Here is a 24345-nt window from a genome sequence, read left to right as displayed (position 1 = left end):
CTAAATCACAACATTCACACATACTTTTCCCTGGCAAAATGAGAATTCAGCCAGATTACCATCAATGGCAGTATGTGCTCCTTCATTATCTCCTGTGCCAACGGGCTACCATCTCAAACATTAAGACTGTATGGGAAATGTGACCTTGTGTGTGGTACATTGCGATTTCAGAAAGTTAACATAATTACAGTTAATTAATCTAGCTCTGGTCTTGGGCTAGCTCAAGTTGCCTTCACTGCTGCTGCAAAAGATTAACAGAGTACGACCTACGGACAAGCCCTCAATATCTATGGTTTTGGAAAAAGAGGATTTTTTTTTCAATATGAAATTCATTTGTCAACATCATCGATTGCATAGTGTTAACACTTTACCATTTATAGGCCAACACTTAGTGCCTTCACATTCCACTTTCTAGAGATTTCATATACCGGTACGGTACTGCTAATTGGCTCCAAATCTGAACATTTCTGTTTATGTGACTATGTTCCCTACAAATTTCTAGAAATTTCTGTTCTGGATTAAATCATGAAATGACTGATTCTGTTTAATACCAGTTTGTTAATATCTCATGAAGAGAATAGGCCTAAATACAGTCATTCTTTTCAACGCCTTGCTCATATCTAAGACTGCTTTGACGTCATCTTGGACTAGGCCAATACATTTTATTCTCAACGGACGGTTGCAAAGCAATTATATTTAAAGGCATGATAGAAAGTTTTGGAAAGCATGCAGAAGTATTGTTTGTTTGAGTGAGAAGTCGTAGAGACCATACTAACGAAGCTGTGTTTTAAATACCGATACGGTAGGGCTTAATATTGATAAAGTTATGAACGAACACTTTTTAGAAGTAGAATAAACTTTACAGTTCGTTTCCGTTGGCCCTAGTTGAAATCTTAATAAATAACAATATCGACTGGAGAAAATTCAAGCCAATAAATCCTTTCCCATTACCACCCTCACTAAAGATAGGTCTGTACCGTCCTTATATCGTGAAACATATTTATCAGCATTGTGAACCAAGGGAGTAAAAGATTGGTTACTTTACATAGTTACTTCTCTTAGTATGCGTTTGTCAACCGTAGACAGGTGGCGCTTCGAAATATCAACAACGTCATTCATTTAGAAGGAAGTTGTGGTTTTTTTTTTTCGCTTATCACGGGACAAGTGTAAGCCATATTCCTTCATGAAAGAGGGCTAATATTTTGTCCGAAAATGAATCTCCTTTTGCCAGTATCACTGGCAGTGGTTTTGACCACTTGCTCTGCCCAGATACTGATTCAAGGCGAGCCAGTTCAACTGTCACTAGGTGATCAAGTGGTCGGCGGAAAGATGGACGCAGATGTCAACAGAAAAGATGTGAAAGAAATCGCGGATTTCGCTACCTCATTCCTGTCAATGGAGAAAAACTCAGCCATTAGCTTGGTGAAAGTAGTCAAGGCCCAAACGCAGGTTTGTTAAAAGTTTAGTGCGCCTGTGGTCTTGGCTTAATTGTTTTTCTTTCTTTTCAGTGGTGCTTAGATTTATTTCCATTTGTGTCAGAATTGAGCACGAATCCAGTTGTATAACAGTCCTGTTGTCTGTTTGTAAACATTTAATAGGGGCTAGAATTGCCCCTTCGTAGGCTACAACTTGAACCAGGAATACCTCATCCGTGCCTTTGCAGGCTACTTGTAAACTGTATAAGTGATATGGTAGGCCTTCTGTATGAACAGTTCAAGCAGTGGAAGAAATATCCCTCCAGTATGTCTAATTTCTGAGAAAGCTATTTATGACTTGGTCCTTCATTGCGAAAGTCAACAGCTTTCATCTGCCATAGGCTACTGCTTAGGCTGTTGTACGGGCAGTACCTTTCACTTTAGAGAGCTTGAGTAAAGGTGACGTCACTGTGCTGTTGATAATGGAGACGTGCTGAAGCTATGAAGATACGGAGTTTCACTAAACTTTATCTGGGTTGAATAAAATCTAAAAAAAGATTTAGTGCCAGTTTAAGATACTTTGAGGGGTTTTCTTTCAGTTGACATCAACATTAGTCAAGTGCAGTCTTCCATTTTAACAAATTTATGTCTTACATTTTTCCATTCTGATCCTTGTTGACTCCATGTATTAGCCTCCTTTGATTAATATAACAGGCAGATGAGAATAAGAGGAGTCATTGTGTTACATTTTAAATTAATTTTAGGTCAAGGCATTGGTTAGAAAATAACTTTACCCAGAGTGAAACATAACTATGACACAATTACCCTAGCTGCTGGTAAAATAGTCTGATGGTTGATAGCTATGCATTACTTGCAGGATGAGCTCATAACAGGAAGTTAAAGCTTTGTTTCTGACAACTGGAGTACACTGCTTGCATTATTACTGGTAATCATCATAATTATATATATATGTGACTCATGTGACGAGCCCACACTGCTCATGTACTTTCATTTAAGGTAAACAGTGAGATAGGTCAGTTTTCAGCATTTGATACATGTATTTATAAGCCTTGTCAGCCATCTTGTTGTAATAAATGCACATGTTGCATGTCGCAAGACTGAAACTTGCTTTTGGCATGTTCTTTTGTAGAGGGGAAAAAATGAATGGCTTTCCACTGTAAAGATGTCTTAAATATGCACTCCAGTTTCTCCTCTGGATTTTATGAGAACATAAAATTACATTGATTGTTTCATAATGTGCTGATCAATTTCCTGGTATTTTTATAATTTTCATGTATTCACTCTTGTCCTTTCAGGTTGTTGCTGGTGTGAATTATTTCATTACAATACAGATTCAACCTGCTGGGTGTACTGTTGACTGCAAGGTATTGTAACCATAAATGCAAGTACATGTCATTAATGTACTGGTTTTATTCTGTACGTACATGTACATCACATTTTGATGATATCAGAAGACAATTTGATATCTCAGGGTTATGATCTCAGATTTTTTTATAATACATACATGAGCACATAAGTTATCCACATCTGAAGCATTAGTTGTATTCTTTAGTACATTGTACATACAGTTCTGTTGATAAAATTAATAAAACCGTCTAACACTCCTGTTATTTTTGTGTTCTTCTGGTAGTATGAAGAGTGTGAGGTGTCCATATTTGACCAGGAATGGACTCAGACACGGAAAGTTGTCAATTCCTCGTGTAAAACAGTGAGTCCATCACCACATCCAGCTGTTCCGCTTGGCTCAGAAAGTGAGAATCTCGAGGATGAAGATGTGAAAAATGCTGTCAACTTTGCTGTGGAAGAGCTGAACAAGAAGTCCAACTCCTTGTTTCGGGCCAATTTGATTGAACTTCAACATGCCAAAAAACAGGTGAGGTGGCCCTGGGTTATGAGCTTTGTTAACCGTGCATATACACGTGTATAAAAATGTGACCTGTTGGTGTATTGACATTTCCTACACCAACAGTAATATCTCAATGCCCTCAAAAATAGAATTATATTGTATATTCAGTTAAAACAAGCACATGTTTATTGGAGACATACATGTATGTAAAGTAATTTGTACATGCTTAAAAATATTGATATACATAAGGGATCCAGTAATAATTATTATGAAACTATCTCACATGCAGTATTCAAAACCGGGTATTTCATGAATACTGTAAAGTTTTAAATGTTGATGCTGTTGTAATCTATATGTGGAAACGTTTGTGTATGGTACTTGTTATAGGTTGTGGCAGGTTTGAAGTACAGGTTGACTTTCCTGCTGGGAGACACTGTATGTAGGAATAACCCATCCAAGTCTGGGACAGATCTCCAGGCTTGTCCCCTTTCAGATCCACATAGAGTGAGTGTTTCAGTCATCAACATCAAGTATTGTGTCATTTTCTTCTATTCACTTTGCCATCATGGACCTATATTGGGAGTCTCGAAACTCTGGCTCTATTACAATAAGACAACTAATGTATTGTACAACAGTAACAAATGTAATTATCAGGTCCATGTCCAGAGCCATTCTAGTTCCAAATAATGTTTGAACTTCCATACTGTTGAGAGCTTAAACTAAACAACCTGTATTAAAACTAACTAAAAAGTTTAGTTTTCCTACACATCTAAAATCCTTCAGATTGCATCATTTCAAGTTGCATTTTGTAATTCATATTTCTTCTTGCACGGTCACAATGGAACCTGAAAAATTTTGGACCAAAACCTTCAGTTTTGTCTTGATATGACTCTGAATATGTATCTAAAGCATTGTGTTGATTTGTACTTACACACATGTATGTATGACCATTTTTACATGTATATATTGAAGTCCTAGATAGTTGTACAATTTACAAAACCCCAATAGATTTGTTTAAATCTAATGGCATTTGTCAAGATTTGATATTATTGTGTTCATGTGTTTTCAGACTCAAGTGTGCCATGCCACAGTGTGGTACAAGGCCTGGGAAACTCCACAGTACAAACTACTGGATTCTAAGTGTGAACTGAAACAGGTAAGGAGGACATTTTAAAGTCTGAAGGTTCTGAAGGTTTTTATGTTGTTCTCCAGTTGCGCACACTAACCTACTGAGATCTACAGGATCAAACTGTAGTGTAAACCAAGTCATATGAAAGCTGCATAATTCCAAACAGAATCATCTTAAATTAACTAAACTGTAAATGCCAAATTGCTAATGTACATGTACCTGCCATATAAGTAGCATACTTGGGTTCTGTGAGTCATTCATTGTTGGAAGTAATTGTTGTACAGACTTGTGTGTGGGCTTACAGACATAACGTAGAGCTACATGCAAAAATAAAGTCTACAACATACAGTACATGACCTAAAGATTCGCCCTGGGTTTCCTAAAGTGTAAACCAGGATTTATTGCGTTGTTTGAGGTTGTTACTGACTGAGCGCCAAGGGAAAGCATCGCATGTGGTCAGGGGATTATGCTGACACTTTAAGAATGTAATAAACAAAGTATCACTGAGCAGTTAGTCTATGCTCCTACCACCAACTGTTCATGTTTTCCTCAGTTTTAATCACAATAATTTCAGTACATGGACTTTGCAACAGGTCAATCGTTTTATCGCTATTTTGTAATAAATGGGAGAAAACTCTGTGGAGATTAAGGGTGACCACCCAGTACCTTGTGGAGTGTCATGTGAAATATCTGCTTTTAAACATGAATTTTGTAAACATGAATACTTAATTTACTTACTGTTTAATGGAGTTGCCTCAAATGAAATTTTAGTCATACAGATTGGTTTTATCTACATGTACATGCAAGCCACTTACAATCACATGACTCGAAATTTCAATTTGTCTACCCACCGATCAAGTGATTTTTCTGGCGAAGTAAAACAATAATCTGATCAGTGTCTGGCATAAATCACGCCTGGGCAAAACTATACACCGGAAATCATAAAACTTTTTCTTTATAAAGCCATTGATGGTGTTGTGCGAACTCCTAATATGATAACAACTCAAACAAATCCTGTCTCCCGATAGGCCGGGCCCGCGCACAATTCTCCCTAAAAAGTGGTGAGAGTGAATCGTGGTAGTTTTTGGAAACCTTGTGTGCGGTATGAGTTTAAAACACTTCTGCCATAGGAGGACAGTTCTGATTGTAAAGAAACAAAGTGTGCATATAGATTAACATACTAAATTGGAATTACGTGGACACAGGAAGCTAATGACAGATTTTTCTCAGTGAAATTCAATTTTAGCTAAAATACATTCCCACGCATATTCGTTTATTAATGAGAGCACTGAGCAGACAACAATTCATCAGACAACGGTGTGAGGTGACTTCCACGTAGGCCTAACCCGCATAATAGGTTCGTCTGCAGTGAACATTGTGCACATACATTTCTTGTTTTGATGTAGCCATGCTTTCAGACAGTGTTTGGAATTTAAAGGTTTGTAATAGATATCGCCTGTCTTAATACTTTCTTCGACTTCATTCATGGGTATATTTAGAGATGTACATGTAGGCCTGCTAGTCGAGAGGCCTTCACACCTGACTGTCAGTGACTTGACCCCATGTGGTGAGGATTAGCAACCAGAGGGGCTAAGTGCCATGCAAGGTACAGGAGTGGGGGTTAATCACTCTCTTCTGTCATCTTTCTGCGAACTCAGATCATGCAAATGTAAAACGACATTAACTCACGTGCGAAACTTTGTCATTTACTGCAAAGCCTTTCATATCGTGTTTAGTGACGGAAAAGTCCATTTTGTTCACCTTTGACCTGCTAAATCTGCTGATCATATGGCTTTAATGTCTTCTCCAAAACTTACACTATTTCTTCTAATTTTTGGCTCTGCTCATTTTAGCCAGTATACATTTAATTGTAGAAAGAATATTTTTTTTTTTTTTTCGCACATGGTTAGTCCATCTAATGAACAACATAATATTCTGCTTTCAGCACTACTAATATCTGTCCCAAAAATTAGAAGCATTACGGTACATGTGTCTTGCTGTTTGTCCCTGCTGTTTTGCCACTAGTGTTCTGTAAACTGCAAACATATCAAGCAGTTTGGTGTGGGTTTGTCTATCAGCTATGTGTACATGTACATGTATGACACTACCAAGTAAATGAAAAAAATGGTAGAAAGGCAACAGCTGATTGGTGTCTAATTTGCTTGTAGTTTAACTTTTCTTAAGTAGCAACTCGCTCTTCATAAACAAAAGCATGGATTCCCAACTTACATGTATATATGAACATTAACCGGAATCACTCATGAACGGTAGCTGTTTCTATCTCTCACACTTTTCCCATTTGTTTTCTTTTCTTTAGGAGCCTGTGAGTTGAGTTTGACCCCGCATGTGTGTTGGTTGTCGGCTTGTGTTTATCTGCTTTAGTCTTTATAGGAAATTTAGATATGGCCTCACATGTTTAAATAACAAAATATAAACACATACTAACATGTACGTGTACTTACTGGACAGCAGGTCTAGTCTAAACAGTGATATATGGGTTAGAGGAGCAAGGGTCAAGGTCACATAGGAAGAGTGATGAGTCTGTATCAGTATCAGTATATTTGTATATATAATTACATGTACATTTACATTTGAGAATGATATAACCTGATCAAAAGGAGATGTCATGGTGTATGGTTAAAGCTTAACTCATGCTTGGTGTGCTTTTAACACTTCATTCAGCTTCTGTATTAAACTTGTATGGATTTCAGTTCAAAAGTAATAAAATTTGCTTCATTTATGTTCTAACAGTTGTTTTGTTTGATGAATTACTAGTAATTGTTAGCCTTTGGTGATACTGGTAGTATGTAAATAGTTACAGGTATTAAAGTGGGCGGGTATTTTTTGTGCAAACAATTTCTCCAAACACACATGTGGCTTGATGGTGAAATAGCAATGGTAAAGTGTGCATTAATATGGCCAGCTTTTTGAAGAGCTCCAAAAATAACAACCACAGGAAACACGGTAAATTTTCAAGAAAATGTGAACTTACATTGATGTACCTGCACATCAACGATGTTGTTGATCATAATGGAATTTAAAAACCGAAAGCCCTGGTATCATTGGATTTATTCATGAAGATGATTCATTGTGACTGAGACGAAACAAAATCCTTGATCAGTAATTTTTGTAGTTTCAAAGATCTAGACATAAGATAGGGTGGTCACAGTATATTCAGCCCAATGCTGCAGTGTACAGTGTGTGACACGTGATACTGTATTCATAAAAATCCACATTTCCACTTGTTTGTGACCTGGCGACTCTGTTGGGGTTTGAACCGGAGACCTGTAGGTTCTACTGCTTGACTAAAGGAAAATTCCCACCAGTTTGGATATAGATAGCTCTTATGTTCTGTTACATTCACCCCTTCATGCTCCTTGAGCCTGTCATGTCCTCATGATGATGGAAGTGGGCAGCTCTCAAATACTATCCAAAGTATCAAAGACTGCTCTTTAGCTACCCCATCTCACCCTGCTGACAGCGCTAGTTGTCACATGGGTGACCCTGCTGGGGTTGAACCTTCTGCCACTAGGCTAAAGGGAAAGTCCCACCAGCCCAGAGGTAAATGGTGATTATAATACTATACACATTTCCCCAAATTAAATTCACTGCAAAGTGTTCCCACAATACAGCTGTTTATAAGAGCAGTTTTGGCTTTGGCAAGAAGTCTCATGTGCATTATATGAAGCCCCAGTTTCGATGTTGGCATGAAATAATGCTGAACTAATTCAGATGTAATCACAAGATGTCCATTATTATGACATACAAGTTGACAGGGAATGGACAAGAAACAGGCACAGCTTTATATTTGTGTATATCCTACTATTCAGTCCATATTCCACTTTCCTGATTTTGTAAACATTATAGGTCTGTTTCTTTCTGCATCTTGTCCACAGTTCTGCATCTTGTCCACAGTTCTGTGAATGATGTAGTCAGTATAGGCCTACTGCTGAATGTACATGTACAATGTACCTACTTATATGTATGATGATGTGTAATACCTGTGGCATAGTTCCTTTGAAACAAATACCCTGAATGACCATAAATTTCATCCATGACTAACTTGCCCATTTTTCCTGATTTGAGAGTTCTGTTGATTTTAGAAAGGTGTTTTGAGGGTTGGGGTTGGAACATGTGATGATATTCTACTTGAAAATTATACGTTTCAGCACCAAGAATGTGACATTTGTTTGCCTCTAAAAATGGACTTTTGTTGGTGAAATTTTATGTCATTTAAGATACCTGTATACACTATCAGACCAGAGAGCTTGATTAACATGGTTAGTTTTGTCAGATGGTTGTTATTCAACACTGCATCTCATCAACAGAAAGCTAACAAGTATATGCTGGATGTAGGCATACTTAGGTTTCACTTTGTAAAGAACTCATGCTGGCTTCCTCTTCAGCCGCTCATGGGACGGTCTTACAGCAACCTACGAATGGTGGTGGGTTTCCACCGGGCTCCCCCCGGTTTCCTCTCACTACAATGCTGGGCGCCGTCATATAAGTGAAATATTCTTGAGTACAGCGTAAAACACCAGTCAAAATAAATAAATAAATCACTTTCTAAAGTCATGGTCATTTACATAATATCAACATTAAATCTACATGGATCTTATTACTTACTGTTTTTTGGGGTTTTTTTTTTCATCAATTCATTACATCAGTCTGGATGTAGTTTTTGTCACAGCTGTTTACTGGACAGGTTACATAGCCAGCTACTGGTGACACCATCATTCTGCTCATTGGTTTTGTTTAAGTCACTAAAATGTTAAGTACATGCACACTGTGAGTACTTTTCATATCTCTGCAACACATGGTACATCATCAACTATTTTAAACACCATCATTCTGTTCATTTGACTCATTATTCTGTAATCAACTAGTGTGGGCACCATCATTCTCTTCATTTTGACTGATAATTCTTTACTCAACTAGTGTGGACACCATCATTCTGTTCATCTGACTAATTACTCTGTAGTCAACTAGTGTGGACACTATCATTCTGTTCTTCTGACTGATTATTCTGTAGTCAACTAGTGTGGACACCATCCCGTTCATTTGACTGATAATTCTTAGGTCAACTAGTGTAGGCACCATCATTCTGTTTATCTGACTGATTATTTTTTAGTCAACTAGTGTGGACACCATCATTCTGTTCTTTTGATTGATTGTTCTGTAGTGAACTAGTATGGATGCCATCATTATGTTCGGTTGACTGATAATTCTTTACTCAACTAGTATGGACACCATTATTCTTTTCATCTGACTGATTATTCTGTTGTCAGCTAGTGTGGACACCATTATTCTGTTCATTTGACTAATAATTCTTTAGTCAACTAGTATGGACACCATTATTCTGTTCATCTGACTGATTATTCTGTTGTTAACTAGTGTGCAACCATCATTTTGTTCATTTGACTGATAATTCTGTATTTGACTAGTGGGGACATTGTCATTTTGTTCATGTGACTGATAATTCTTTACTCAACTAGTGTGGACACCATTATTCTGTTCATACGTGTAATTGCTTTATGAAATCCAGCTAATGCTGACACTATGCCTGTGTGGTTGTGTGGTTCTGGGTTCTGGCTCTAGACTGGTTCCAGCACCATCATAGTACTCTATTATTCATCCGGTTCTGCCTCCAGGCTGCTGGACAGAAGAAACCCCTATTGGGAGGAGATGGCCATGACCTTTGTCACATGGGCATGTTCAAGGAGTTTCAGATGAAGCATGGGAAGTTCTATGACTCTCCACAGGGTAAGGAAATTAGTGTACATCATATAGGAAAAAGGATATGAGTTGTAGCACAGTTGTATGTGTTTAAATGTAAATAATTTTAGCAGACATCTGTCAGTGGCAAGGAAATAATCCTGAGTTGTGGTTCTGTACACACGTATGGATACACAAGCGTATAAGTTTAAAGAGGGAAAAAATGACGCGTGCAGTTATGCATATAGCTGCATTAAGAAATCTTTAGCAGCGGAACAAGGACATGTCTCAAACATGTTCAGTTATACATGTGGCTCTGTGGGGCTGTGATACATACATGTATATTATCACAACTCTGTCTTGTTCCATAAACTTAACATAAACACCTATGATTCCTGTGTTGTCCTCAATATATTAATGCTGATGGCAAAATAATGTGTCTGCCCCATTCCAGGTCCGTTTCTGCATAGGATCCATGTTTTGTCACTGTTGGCTGTCCGTTATTGGAATAGAATGACAAATCTCCTTGCTGAGCCTCATCGCTTTTGAGCACCGCCATCACATCAAAGCTTCTCCAGTGAAAACAATGCTTTCATAACAGAGCGATGAGACTTAAAATGAGAGTGTTGAGAAGCAACAATGCTCAGCAAAGAGTTATGTTGTCCTTTTCTGATGATGGATAGCATGCAGGGATAAAAATACATGGATGTTGAGATATACAACCTGCTTGGTCAGTTATACAATCTGTGATACCATTCCACTAACAGATACTGATTGATAAATATTTTTTCTTGCAGAGGAAGACCAGAGATATAAGATTTTCTGTGCAAACGTGAAAAAAGCAGCAGAGTACCAGGCCCAGGACCAAGGCACAGCCCGCTACGGCGTGACACAGTTCTCAGATCTCACAGGTAGTTCTTCACTCACAAATTCACTGAGTACTGTTGAGGCACATTGGTAGGAAGAAAAAAGCAGATCTTTGAAATGCTCCCATGCAAGATTTGCTGTGGAATTTCATGGTAGTTTTTAGTTTATGCAAATGAACAAATGCACAGAAATAATTGGACATTGTTGTACATTGTATGTGATAACAAAAACCCTCCAACACGCACACAGGACTGATTTTGTTTTACAGAGGAGGAATTCAAAGCTTATCGTAGTAAACCCTGGGACCTTACCCCCATGGCTGACATGAAGATGGCTGCCCCGCTACAGGGAAGCTTCCCCAAGAGCTTTGACTGGAGAGACCATGGAGCTGTCACGCCTGTCAAAAACCAGGTAAATTGGATACATGCACATCAGTAATTAAGTTAATTTGGTTACCTGTTTTTATTAAGATGAATTATCATGTATACAGTGACTAAATGCGGTTATTAAAGGTACAGTATACACTGCAGTACAACCCAAAAGTTGTGTGAATCAAGGTTATATGCCTAAGCAAAAGTATCAGACAGTTTAAAATTACTGAGCTCAATTAGCTCTTCCTGTCCACATACCTGTATGCATGTTGGTTTTTACAGGGAGCTTGTGGCTCTTGCTGGGCATTCTCTGTGACTGGCAATGTGGAAGGGATGTGGCACAATAAGAAAGGGAATCTGATTTCTTTGTCTGAACAAGGTATTCTAGTATTTTCAATACAAATTATCTTATCTTATTCTTTAAACTTTTCACCATAAGTCTTAAAACCGTTCGAGTTAAAAATCTATTTGCAAAGCCAAAATAGTCAGTAGTGGGCAGAAAAACTGAAAGTTGATTAGCATTAGCAAGTTTCATGTTTACAACTTTTATGCTTCATGTTCCATTTTTCCCTTAATGCTGTACAGTACTGTTCATGATTCCGTAACTGTGCCTACAGAGCTCGTGGACTGTGACAAAGTGGACCAAGGATGTGAGGGGGGACTGCCAGCTAATGCCTACAAGCAGATAATCAAGTTGGGTGAGTGAACAGTATAATGTCATACATTGAGCAAGCAATTCGTTATTAAGCTCCTTTGAAAGCTAAGTCTAGTCCATGAGTAGATCAAATATTAGGTGAGTTAAAATTAGAATCTGAAAACAGATCATCAAACTAAGTAAAGCTGCATGTACATGCAGCTCATTTTGCTGGACTAAACTGTAGTGTTGTGCCGCAAATCCCTGGTGGCAAGTTTCTTCAGATTAATTTGTCTGTCAACAACCTATGATTTATATTCACACTACATTCCACATTGCATCACATTGAATGAAACAGGCACACACTAAACTTCTGTAATCAACACTGCCTTTATATTATGTGTTCATAACACAAAACCTGACCTGGCATAACTTACCTTGAGGCTCAACAAAAAGGTGCCTGCAATGGTTAATTAGTAAATTACTCCTTGTTATCATGCCTTTTGTTTGTTAAAGAGGCTATTTCGGAGATTTATAGTAGAAAAATCAATATTTTTTTTTATATCAAAATCAATATTATCAAAGTTTCACTCTTCACAAAGAACAGCTCAAACCATTGCCTTTCAGTAGGAACATGTATCAGAGTACTTTTAGTGTTAAAATGATTCAAAAGTTTGAAAGAGCTATAATGAGACCTGCCTTATAAATTTTAGGGACTTAAATATCGATTTTGAAAGGTAACATGCACATGCACAAACATGGCTGATGTTTTGTGAAAGGTAATTTTTATTTGGGCTGCTCTTACATGTAAATAGTGAAAATTCATTTGGATTAGTGCTGAACGATTTTTACCAAAACTCTGCGAAATATGACCTCTTTCAAGTCTCACATGTTAAAATTTACATTGCTGACACTTTTATTACTGGTACAAGGATTCTGAACTTAATATTAAGACCTTTGTTCTTTTACGATAGAGGAATGCTGGGTAAACTCTATTCTTGAGACTTTGCAATACACACCATACAGCCATGCCAGCTGCTGTAGGATACTTTTGATTCTGTGTATCTCATTTACCTGTGTTGCTGTTGCTCTTTTTGTCAGGTGGTCTGGAGACTGAGACTAAGTATAAGTACACTGGCCATGATGGCTCCTGCCATTTCTCCAAATCCCTAGCCAAGGTTTACATCAACAGCTCTATAGCCATCTCCAGTGATGAGAATCGTAAGTAGAACAGTTCATATCAAAAACTCTATAGCCATCTCCAGTGATGAGAATTGTAGGTACATGTACTGTAAGGATTGTTAATATCAACAACTAATCGTAAGTACTTGTACCATAAGAACAGTTTATATGAGTTGCTCTCCACAGTGATGAGAATTGTAAGTAGAACAGTTCATAACAAATCTGGAACCTTCTCCAGTGATAAGAACCCCAAGTACTTATACCATAAGAACAGTTCATATCAACAACTCTGTAACCATCCACAGTGATGAGAATTGTTACTGCCAGAACACTGAAGCGACCTAATTATAGTTGAATGTTGATGCCTGATGTTACATTTATATTATCCCATGTGTACATTTATATGTGTGGTTTTTATATCTGTTTGCTCACAGAGATGGCAGCCTGGTTGTCTCAGAATGGACCGATATCTATTGGCATCAATGCCTTTGCCATGCAGGTAAACTGGTCACACCACATGTTCTCCTGTACAAAGATTAATTCCGGGAAAATTTGTTTTCTTTTATAAGCTTGCTGAACCTTAGTCATTGAAGGGTTATATTATTTGTAGATCAAAGTACATATTTTTAGCATAAGACACAAGCAGCTTAAGTAGTGACTCACATCTTAGGTAGTTTTGTTACATTACACTTTTCTTGTTGGAATCTTTCTGTAAGTTACCGTTGAATGCATAATTAAGACAATGTAAGAGGGCAGTGTATATTACAGAATGCGTTTCCTGGCTGGCATAGAATGTGTGAATGCATAAACACACTATTTTTGTCCTCCACTTCAGTTTTACATGGGAGGAATATCTCATCCGTGGAAGTTCCTGTGTAATCCCTCTAAACTAGACCATGGAGTTCTCATTGTTGGATATGGCCAGAGTAAGTACATTGTATAATAAACAGCTTTTACCTTCTATTTTAAAAAAAATCTAAAACAAATGAACTGAACTACTGTTAGTAACCATTATTTTTGTCAACAGATAAATGTTTTTAGTGTAAATTTTTAGAACATTTAGGAGTTGAAAGTGTAAAGTTAATAAACATCTTTTTCAAACACTTAACTTCAAATGTTGGTAGGATATGGAGGAAAGAAAGCTACCCAGTTCTGGCCTCTGAAAATATTTGTACATGTGTGAGACGGAACTGTTAGCATTTCTTCTCTACCTGCAGCTTATACTGTACATTCATGTTATACATGTACCGTTTTACTCACTTGTGGAATACCAAACGGATTTGATTTGTCCAGAAGAGTTCAAGTGTTCCATCATAAATATGTTTGTTTGTAGAGGGAAATAAGCCATATTGGATCATCAAGAACAGCTGGGGACCACACTGGGGAGAAAAGGTAAGGAAGAAAGAAGAATGATTAAACCCGCATGGGTGGCAGGAATCTCTTGATGCCATTTTATTTCTCTTCATTCTTTTTATGCCTCATTCCTTTCTTTTCTCATTGTAATGATAGACAGCACATCATGGACAGTACAGTGTTTAGTGGAAACTGATATATTGTTAAATTACAAACTATTGTTTACCTAATAATGGCTTAAGGTCCTTCATCACACCAGCACCATTTCAAAAGATTAAGAAATATACTACTGCCCCATTCCAAGGGGAAAGAAGGGAGGTAACCAGTTGTAGAGACCCTATTTGACCGGATCTTAAGAACATTGTATACATGTAGTTGCCAGGTGTTTCATCCTTGTGTTTCTGTTTGACAGGGTTACTATTACGTGTACCGTGGGGCTGGAGTGTGTGGTCTGAACACTGCCTGTACTTCAGCTATTGTGGATGCCTAAATGTTCTGTAACGTTCAAGGAGTGTAGGGAGTGCACACAGCTGTCAAACCTGAGCAAGTGTGATTAGTCACCCTTAGCAGTTATATATTGTATTTCACCTTTATATTTTTAAAGTTTACCAGTGTATTGTCAACTTTTTTCTTGGTTTGTTTTTCTTTTTTGCATAGCAGTGTTTTGCCATTTGTTTTATGCCTGTGAAATTTGTGTTGGAAATTTCACCGTAATCAGAAATTTTGATAGAACTTAAATTTTTTATGTAGATCAGGCCCCATTCTGTATTTTGCAACTTCTGTTGAAATCAGTTCTTTTATACATTTTCAATGAAATAATCGTGAAGATAATAGAAAACAAGAACGGTTAAGAGCTTGTAAGTTGTACATATGAATTTATAGGCCTACGTGCCTGTACATGAACGTTTATGTAATAAATAAATACGAGTCTGTATATACGTGTGTAATACTACAGTTGAGTCTGTGTTATGGCTTATTGTTTTATTTGATTTTCTGTGAGAACATCCAAGCTCATTAGTGCTCCATGTGAATAGTTTGATCATATATCCTCATATGTAATTCTGAAGTTAAGTCATAGTCCTGCAAGCATTTTTAATTGGTACATCAAAAAACTGTAATAAATGTAAAGGAAGAAATTGATTAGGCTACAACATGTACATGAACCCATTAATCTGTTGTCATATTGGTCCTGGTGCTGTAATTAGTATGAAAGTAAGTGTGGTTTTTTGTGACGGTATGTTTTTACAGGAGTAGTTATTTTGGAAATACATGTACACTCTGTATATCTGTGGAATGCTTTCATTGGATAAAGTGATAAAAAGTTTGATGTTTCTTTTACGCCCTCTCAGCTGATAAACATACATTTGTCAGCCTCGAAAATTTTACACGTTGTTTCACTGAACTCTATTATACATACTAATATAAAGATAATATGTTTTCTAAGTAAGGTTTGGGTTGTATCTTTTTTGCCTAGTAACTCGACACATGTAATTGCTAAGTTTGTTTTAATAAAAAAATTTCTGTATTAACTTGGTAATTGTTGGTTTTGTCAAAACTCCTTACAATAACCAAGTTACTTTCTGCAGAATATGTTATATTGAATATGCTGTAATGAATATGGGACTTCAGGGCAGTGGAAGGAGAAATGATAGGTTATCATTGGGATTGTTTTTGTATGCACAAATGCATCTACAGGAATGAGATGACCCCAAGCTGCAGATGTTGTGATGCCCCTTGCCTGCTGTGCAGTGGGATGCCTCCACAACCTGCAGTTGACTTGTCTATCTTGAGTATGATATGGCGTATGTGAAGGAGTCTCAAACTTACACAGAACTCTCTGTGGCCCAGTGATCTAAGGTACTCGTCTGTTGATCTTTCCTGGGTAAGCCTGTGTCAGTGAAGCTTGCTGCGGAGCATGGTTTCCGTCAAAGAGATTAGTGGGTGGGAGGGGAGACACATATCTTTGCAATCTGATTGCTTTCTTGTGTTAAAACACCCCGTGAGCATTGCTTTGGAATACCTCTTATGGTATGGTGTTTTGAGAATTTCTCTTGTGAAGTGATGTTGACATTTTATGGTCGATTTAGATTTGCTTGTCCTTACACTTTAACACTGTTGTGTTTGGATTTAGGAAGCTGTTGCTTCCACTTCATTATTTTGACCTATTAATACATCCAAAGTCACTAGAGAACATGATTCCGAAGATTAATGTAATTGTTGTATATATATATATTTGTGCAGATGTATAAATTTCAATAGGTCCAGCTCATGCTGGCTTCCTCTCCGGCCTTACATGTCAACAACCTGTGGATGGTCATGGGTTTCCCCAGGCTCTGCCCGGTTTTCCTTCCACCATAATGCTGGCCGACATCGTATAAATGAAATATTCTTGAGTACAGAGTAAAACACCAGTCAAATAAAGAAAGAATAAGTGTCATGATAGAACTTAAGCCTGTCATAAAAATATACTCAATAAAGAAGTGGGTTGTCAAACCTTGCCATGGACAGGGAATTTGCATGTTGCACTTTGGAAAGTTTGAAGAAATTAAATTGAGAGCTAAATTAAACAAGAAAACTTCTAGGAAAATCATTTAATGATGGCCCATATATACAGGACAGAAATTCTTATCATTTAGAACAAACAGGTTATATACTCATGTACTCATGTTGCCTCCTTGAGACTGGCTGAGAAAATATTCAGCCAGACACAAAATAAGATGGCAATAGACCCACTGGGGCATGGATGGACAAAGCAAAGGAAATATGATGCCTCATGACATTTTCAGGGAACATAAGAAGTCCAGAAGACACTTGACTTGTATACTGTATACACAGTGACAGTCATGGAAGAGGGATTTCTACACAGTGACATAATGTCGTCAACAAACACATCAAACTGTAACAATCTGGTTAACGGCCATCTTGTCACAATTGGACAATTATGTCACTACACACCTACATGTGTGTGCCAACTAAAAACTAGGGCCGACAATCCAGAACTGTTGAAATTATGCTCAGGTAAAACTTTGGATGGATGGATACAAGCGGACTCCAAATTTCCCTCCTTAAATATACTGTACGAGCAGTGCATATAAGAATGTGCCTGTTGAAAGACGCATGAAAAAACAAACATATTGTGGGTGGTACGAATAGTTTGTATTGACTATCACAGCACATAATCACAAACATATCCAAGCATCTTGACAAATGGAAGAAAATACTGACTTGCATCAAATATGCTTTGCTCCTAAAGACAATTAGGTTTTGTATTTTTTATCTATTTTCTTTACTTTAATTGAGATGGAACATCTTTGTGGAGTTAAATGTCTAAGGAATGCAAACTTTCATTTAAGACACTGATATGAAATTCTAATAATAAAGATTCATCACTTACATGGTGAAAAGCATCACACAAGTTTAGAACAAGGTCGCACTCTAGAGGCCTGTTGAAGCAGCGGTCACATGTGCCTGGTGTAATTTCCAGCTTGTAGCGTACAAAGTTAAGTCATCAATTAAAATAAGAACTCAATGGCAACATATACATCACACTATAACAATGTTTTCAACAATTTCTTAATTATAAACAGACCTGATGAATAAAATGTACATCAAAAAAACAAAATTGCACAACAATTCAGGAGATTTCTTTCCTTTTCTTTTAAGTGTGTATGGTGCATATGTCAAAATTTAACTACATTTACAAGGCATACAGGAATATGGGTGCTGCAGTCTGTAACCTGATATGCTTCCACTGCCTACCAGGCATGCCCAGGAATCCACTCCTGCAAATATGCCCTCAAATCTAAACTCTAGCAAACATATCCTTGAACCCACACTATAGTAACCTAACTATAAGGTCAGCAGAAGATACTCAACAGATGTGATAGCTGACGTGAATTTTCTAAAAAAAAGGGGAAAACTACACCTGATGTACTGGATACATGTAGAAATCCAGGGCTGAAAAATTTACATTTTTGTACATGGCTTTTGAATTGCTTTATGTTTCTATTTATAATACTGTCACATGCACTATGCTAATGTCAATGCACCATGCTATGTGTAAGCGTACTATGTATGATCATGCAATGGAACCCAGGAAAATGGTCTGGAAAATAGTATAATATAAACTTATGCCTAAGATGTGTAAATTTATATATCTACTGAAAGCACCAAAGCAGTTTGGCAATTATCAACATATGTAAAGCTAACACCTTGTACATGTAACACCACTTTACTTACAACCAATCAATTCACATCTTTTTATAACACCTATCAATATCACAATAATTTAAACCAGCAATATGTATCCATATGCACAGTACCAATGTATGGTCAAGGACTAGAACAATATTAAGCATTTTTTCCTCCAAAATTTGGAATGCACACTCTGAAATCCACATCTGAATAAGCATATATATCAGGGTGATATGTTATTTTCTTTATCACAATGACAGTGTATAAACTGAAATTAAATTGGTTTTTGTCTTGTTATGGTAAAAACCATGGAAAAACATCCATCACAAAAATATTTGTACTTAATCTGCAAGCAGAAAAACAAAGCAAGTAATAAATTATCTTATTGGTACATGTACACTTGGATGAAACATGAGCTCTCAATGGAGAACTCGTCAAAACTGCTTCCCGCCTGTGTCAAGATGGTCCAAAGCTGTGACCTCATTTGTTCTTTCCTTGATTACGTCACAATTATTGGTGTATGTGTGCTCACAAAACATACACATATATGAAGTACATTCGTGCTGCAACGTCACAGAAAAGAAACGATGCGTTTTATGTCATTTGGACCTTCTGTGTACCTTGTCCTCAAGTCTCCCATAAACAGAAGAAAGCAATTAACATATAGGTAAAACAAACAGGAAATGTGAAAATCACATAAGTATTAGCCTTACTGGGAATACACTAAATTCACAATAAATAAACAATTTCAACCAGTACATTATATCACATTATAAGTTGACTATTAAATCTGTGTTGGATAAATTATGGACAAACTGTCAAACATACATATGTGTATGTGTCCAGGAAGCACAACGCAAAATTAGGAGACTGACATAAATAACCCCGTATAAACCTGTATCCTCACTGTATTCTCCATGATCAAAGCTGAAGCTCATGTCACTGACGAGTTGCTGAATATGAGGAACATAACAACAGCAACTGGTACCTGGACATTTAAAGGAGAACTTGGCATATTTTCTTTGGTATGAGACAAGTGGTATTTAGGCAATATAAGCAAAGTTGATAAACATGTAAATTTATACTGACTGTACACTGTTTAGCATAATATAAATATATTGGAATAAAACCCAGACCATATAAGCCTTTTTTGTCGATGTAAACATACTTTGTTGCTTGTGTGCAAATTTCAACACAATCCCCTTGTGCAGGTAACAAGAACACAAATTTGTGACTTCAGTGCCAGAGGTTTCTCATGCATGTTAACAGATGCACACAGGAAATATTCTCTTTCCAGCAAAAAAGACAAAATCTTGATTGTGAGAATCTGGAAAAGATGTCAACATGTCAACAGTCAGTCAGCACCTGTATGATAAAGTATCACTCTTTCTTAAATTCACTCCACAGGTTTAATCACGATCTGGAAGATAAGTGCGTCATCAACAAGCAGGGTGCTGTTTGGGCAAGATAAGTCAGAGACTGAGATCTTCTTGTCCATCTCTGTGTCCATGGTGTAGCGGGTTTTAGAGAAGTTCTTCTTACCACTGACTGTGTGGATGATGCGGTCCCGACCCACCACAGAGAGCCAGTACTCTACAGGTCGGGGTTGATCAAGGATGAGGTTGGAGCACAGACTCACACGGAAGTCTTCTGCTGTTGAGGAGAAGCCCTTGGGGTGGACTTTTAGTTCCCACTCCCAGGTCTGTGCTGGGAATGTAGAGGCGCGCGTGGAGAAGCGCAGACTCACCTCCGTGCCCTTCTGCACCTCTGACAGACTAGCAATAGCTAGCCTCTTGTCCCAGCGCAGGTCCGTGTAGTTCCTCATCAGGAAACTGGCAGAGTAGAACTCACGGATAGCAGAGCGTGATGTGAGCGGTAGAGCATGGTACTTGTATGCCATGAGACAGTATGGCTGGAAAAGCTCAGGGAACTGCTGCGCGAGTGAGCTTGTCTCAATAGCAGTCAGCTGGTCTGGGCTCATCATAGGAAAGCGTATGTGTACCATGAGTTCAGTGAGCAGCGCCATCTGCTGGACAGTGCGGGAGTGATGAGAGGGAGAATGGAGCCATTTCAGGACGGCCTTCCAAAGTTCGTACTCGTCTTTCACCATAAGGTCTGAGCTACGGAGAATCTCAATCAGCTGGTCCTTGTCCAGACTTACCCACTCCTGGTCCCATTCCGCAGACAACATGATGTCGTCCATACGCTCCGACAGTGCCTTAACCGATGACACCACCAGCTTCTGGTGACAGGTGCCCTTGGTGGCATACTGAAACCAGGTGTGGAAGACGTCTTTAAGCTGCAGCTTAGGAATGATGTAAGTACAAGCAAAGTTGATACACACAAGTCGGAGGTCTTCCACGTTGTACTTGTCTGCAAGGATTAGGATGGGTAAGGTGTTGTCCAAGGTCAGGTTGATGTGACAGCTGTAAAGGAAGCGCAGGAATCGTGGGAACACCTCCACACACACAGCTTCCTCCACCAACTCCAACTCCTGACACAGAAGAAAAACATTTACTTTGGAGAAAAACATGTTAATCTGAAACTTACAGGAGAATCTGAGAATAGATGCATTTCTGAGTTATTCATGGTCATATAACTGGATATTTCAGTGGAACCTCTGACTGTAAATAAAGCTTTAATTTGTTGTTTACACATCAAAACTAACTTGTCCTAGGTTGTAAGCCATACAATTTAATGGCAATGAAAAGATGCTCTCAATACCACAATTGAATACATTTGTTACACTAATGACAATAATTCTGTGATGCCCTCGATTCCATTAATAAAACAGAATCAGTCACTTTTCCTTTAATATACCCCAAGAAACAAATCTACACACGCTTACCTTTTTAGTGGGATCTGACCAATCAACACTGAGCATTCTCTCAAAGACATCACTAGCCCGCACAAGCACAAGTTTATGAGCAAAGAACCTGCTGGAGCCTACTTTCAAGATGATGTCACTCAGCTTGGCTGTGTTGAAGAATTTTGCCATGTTGCCCAGGGCCTGTCGCTCATTACCATAACAATCGATTCCTTCTGGTGTGGTTGGGGAGGGGGTGGGGCCAGATGGAGAGGCTGCTAAGCGGGATCCCACATGGCCCTCCCCTCCCTCTCGACTGGCAACGGGAACTGGCTGAAGAGCCGGCTGCTGGTTTAAGCCTTGTGCATCAAGTAGTAATGCCCCAGGTACTACTGGGGCTTGGGCCATTGTCAGTGTAGAGCCTGATGCACACCTGGAGAAGATCAAGAGTGTACAGAGATAAAAGCATGTTGAGTTAGGAATTACTACACTAGATGGACACAGTTTAAAATCTCTTCACCTGATGTGGGGTTGAACTCAAGCCTCTGGTTTATGACACACAGCACAATAAAGCACAATTTTATAAAAAAAATCTGAGGGTACCTTGTGAACTGAAATTAACAGATCTTTTGTTAAAGAATGAATGATAAAAAGGAACTGGGAAATTCTTGGATCTAAACTACTGGAACATGTCAGCCTATGTGAAGGTCTACACACACTGCTATACCGTACCTTAGTACTGTATATATAAAACAATCTTCATTTAAGCCACTTAGTCACTTCATTCAGGATGGTCCTCAAATGTATCTACTATTTGCTTACTGGGTAGTCTGGTATGCATGTGCTAGGTCATAATAGTTTGCTGATTTAATTACGAAACCACGCAAAAGACGAAATGTAAAGGTCATGCACTACTAGCCAGACACACCCATAACAGTATGCATGTACAAGTAGTTATAGTATTCTAGCCACCAGACGATATCTGTATGTGCAATTTTCTCAAACTTTCACATAGCAACTTTTTAGATGTCACCAGATAGGACATAATTTAAATACTTGTATTATATTGACTACCTCCATACAAAATCTGGTACACAGTTAACTTATATATAATGAGCTTGCTTTTTTTTTTTTTCACAAATTATATTGCTGTATTACATAGTCTTACAAAGTCTTACAGTTGTCAAAATTACTTAACATTGTATTGTCACATACAATTCTAGTTATACAGTTCTAGTATACATGCACCAAGTATACATGTACCGGTATGAACAATGTCCACTTTGCATAAAATGATTTATTACTTTTAATACACTGATTTAATGTTTTAATATTCATGCAATGTGGGTAAAATTTTATGAATAAGTGAGCCTGAATCGTATGTGGCCCCAGATAATCGCTATTTTCGCGTTTTATGTTTTGACAAGTGCCGTTCCAAACATGAAATAGCGAACGTAGTCACCCATGCAGTGCTGTATGCAATTAAGTCCTCTCTGCTATTTCAGTATATATACATCTATATATACATGTACCGTGCACGTAATATTAATCCTCTTCAACTTTACTGTTGGTATATTTCGTACAGCTGTAGCACGAGACGGCTAACTAACTTACTAGGTAATTTAAAAGTTCAAGAGAAGAAAATAACAATTAAAATAATACAGGACTTCACACTGACAACATTGTCACTAGAGATGCTGACTGGTAACAACAACAACGGTGTAGTGCGAGCCTACCAAGCAGTTGGCGAGATGTTGCATAAATCTACCCAAGTATAAGACTTTGTTTGTTTTACCTGTTCCTTTCAGCTGAGCCGGATAATGTCAGACGCACAGCTCAGCATAAGGGTGAAATGACAAAGTCAGCGGTGGGCACCGAGCTGTCAGTCTATTTGACAGGCGAGTCTGACAAGGGGAGATAACTGAAGATGATGATAGCGTAGTCTCAAGACCACATCACAAGAGGCCCACTCTTGGTGAGTTTAACTTAAAATACCGGTACATTCATATAATCAATGAATAGGCCTACAGTAGCAGACGGCCAGTTGATGATTGCCTGTAGTCCTGGTTTTTACCTCTCCTATATAAAAGATTCACCTGATTTAATGCTGTTTTCGAAAAAATGTCTAATTTAAAAAGATGATTTAATTTTAAACTTCGATAATTTTCCTAAATTTAATAATAAGCCAATTCAGGTTCCTTCATGGTCAAAGTTTATTTTTTTATATTTTATAACATTTTGTCACACCGTAGCAATGCTTCTGCAGTGTCATGACGTTTTTACCATTGTACAGCGTATACCGGTATATATTTTATACATTTGTGTATACATAGTGGAGTGAACGCTTGATTAAATATTAAGGGTTCATTCCCTAGGATACACGAGGCCATGGTTCAATCCCAGGCTTGGACATAAGGATTTTTGTCTAAAAATCCATATCCGCTAATTAAACAAAAATTCTTTATTAAAAAGTAACTAGAACAACTCAAATTATTGCGTTTCACTAAATATCCCACTCGTACCAGTACTATTTATAGTGTTGGAATGATTCAAATGTTTGAATAAGTTTAAATACGGATAGTTTGATAAATTTTAGGAACTTGAGTGCCGCTATCGATTTCGAATGGTAACACGTTCCCATGCGAAGCTGACATTTTATCAAAAGGAATTATTTGGGCTATTCTAAAATGCTACCGTCGCTGGCAGACGAGACACATAATTTTGACCAACGTCATTTTATATGTACCACATTTCATTGGATGTGGATACCGATTAAATTTACACAACTTGTGTCGATCTAGTTCCCCGGCGG

General features: G+C 37.8%; 2 protein-coding genes across 2 annotated transcripts; one reads left to right on the top strand and one right to left on the bottom strand.

Annotated features, from left to right (window-relative positions):
* The first annotated feature begins 1109 nt into the window (after nt 1–1109).
* LOC135468274 (cathepsin L-like) lies at nt 1110–16062 on the top strand. The gene is made up of 15 exons (XM_064746430.1): nt 1110–1449; nt 2732–2800; nt 3067–3309; nt 3670–3786; nt 4352–4438; nt 10063–10174; nt 10924–11037; nt 11262–11404; nt 11647–11743; nt 11982–12062; nt 13100–13219; nt 13615–13679; nt 14016–14106; nt 14514–14572; nt 14946–16062. The coding sequence occupies exons 1-15, from the start codon at nt 1213–1215 to the stop codon at nt 15021–15023; spliced, it is 1713 nt and encodes a 570-aa protein (XP_064602500.1). The 5' UTR covers nt 1110–1212; the 3' UTR covers nt 15024–16062.
* A 3223-nt stretch (nt 16063–19285) lies between these two features.
* Nucleotides 19286–21941, bottom strand: LOC135466984 (BTB/POZ domain-containing protein 17-like). Its single transcript, XM_064744737.1, has 2 exons — nt 21576–21941; nt 19286–21221 (listed from the first exon to the last, which is right to left on the bottom strand). The coding sequence occupies exons 1-2, from the start codon at nt 21939–21941 to the stop codon at nt 20124–20126; spliced, it is 1464 nt and encodes a 487-aa protein (XP_064600807.1). The 3' UTR covers nt 19286–20123.
* Nucleotides 21942–24345: the final 2404 nt, after the last annotated feature.

The sequence above is a fragment of the Liolophura sinensis genome, chromosome 6 (assembly GCF_032854445.1).
Source record: "Liolophura sinensis isolate JHLJ2023 chromosome 6, CUHK_Ljap_v2, whole genome shotgun sequence".
NCBI classification, from domain to species: domain Eukaryota; kingdom Metazoa; phylum Mollusca; class Polyplacophora; order Chitonida; family Chitonidae; genus Liolophura; species Liolophura sinensis.
This window is presented reverse-complemented; position numbering and strand designations above follow the sequence as displayed.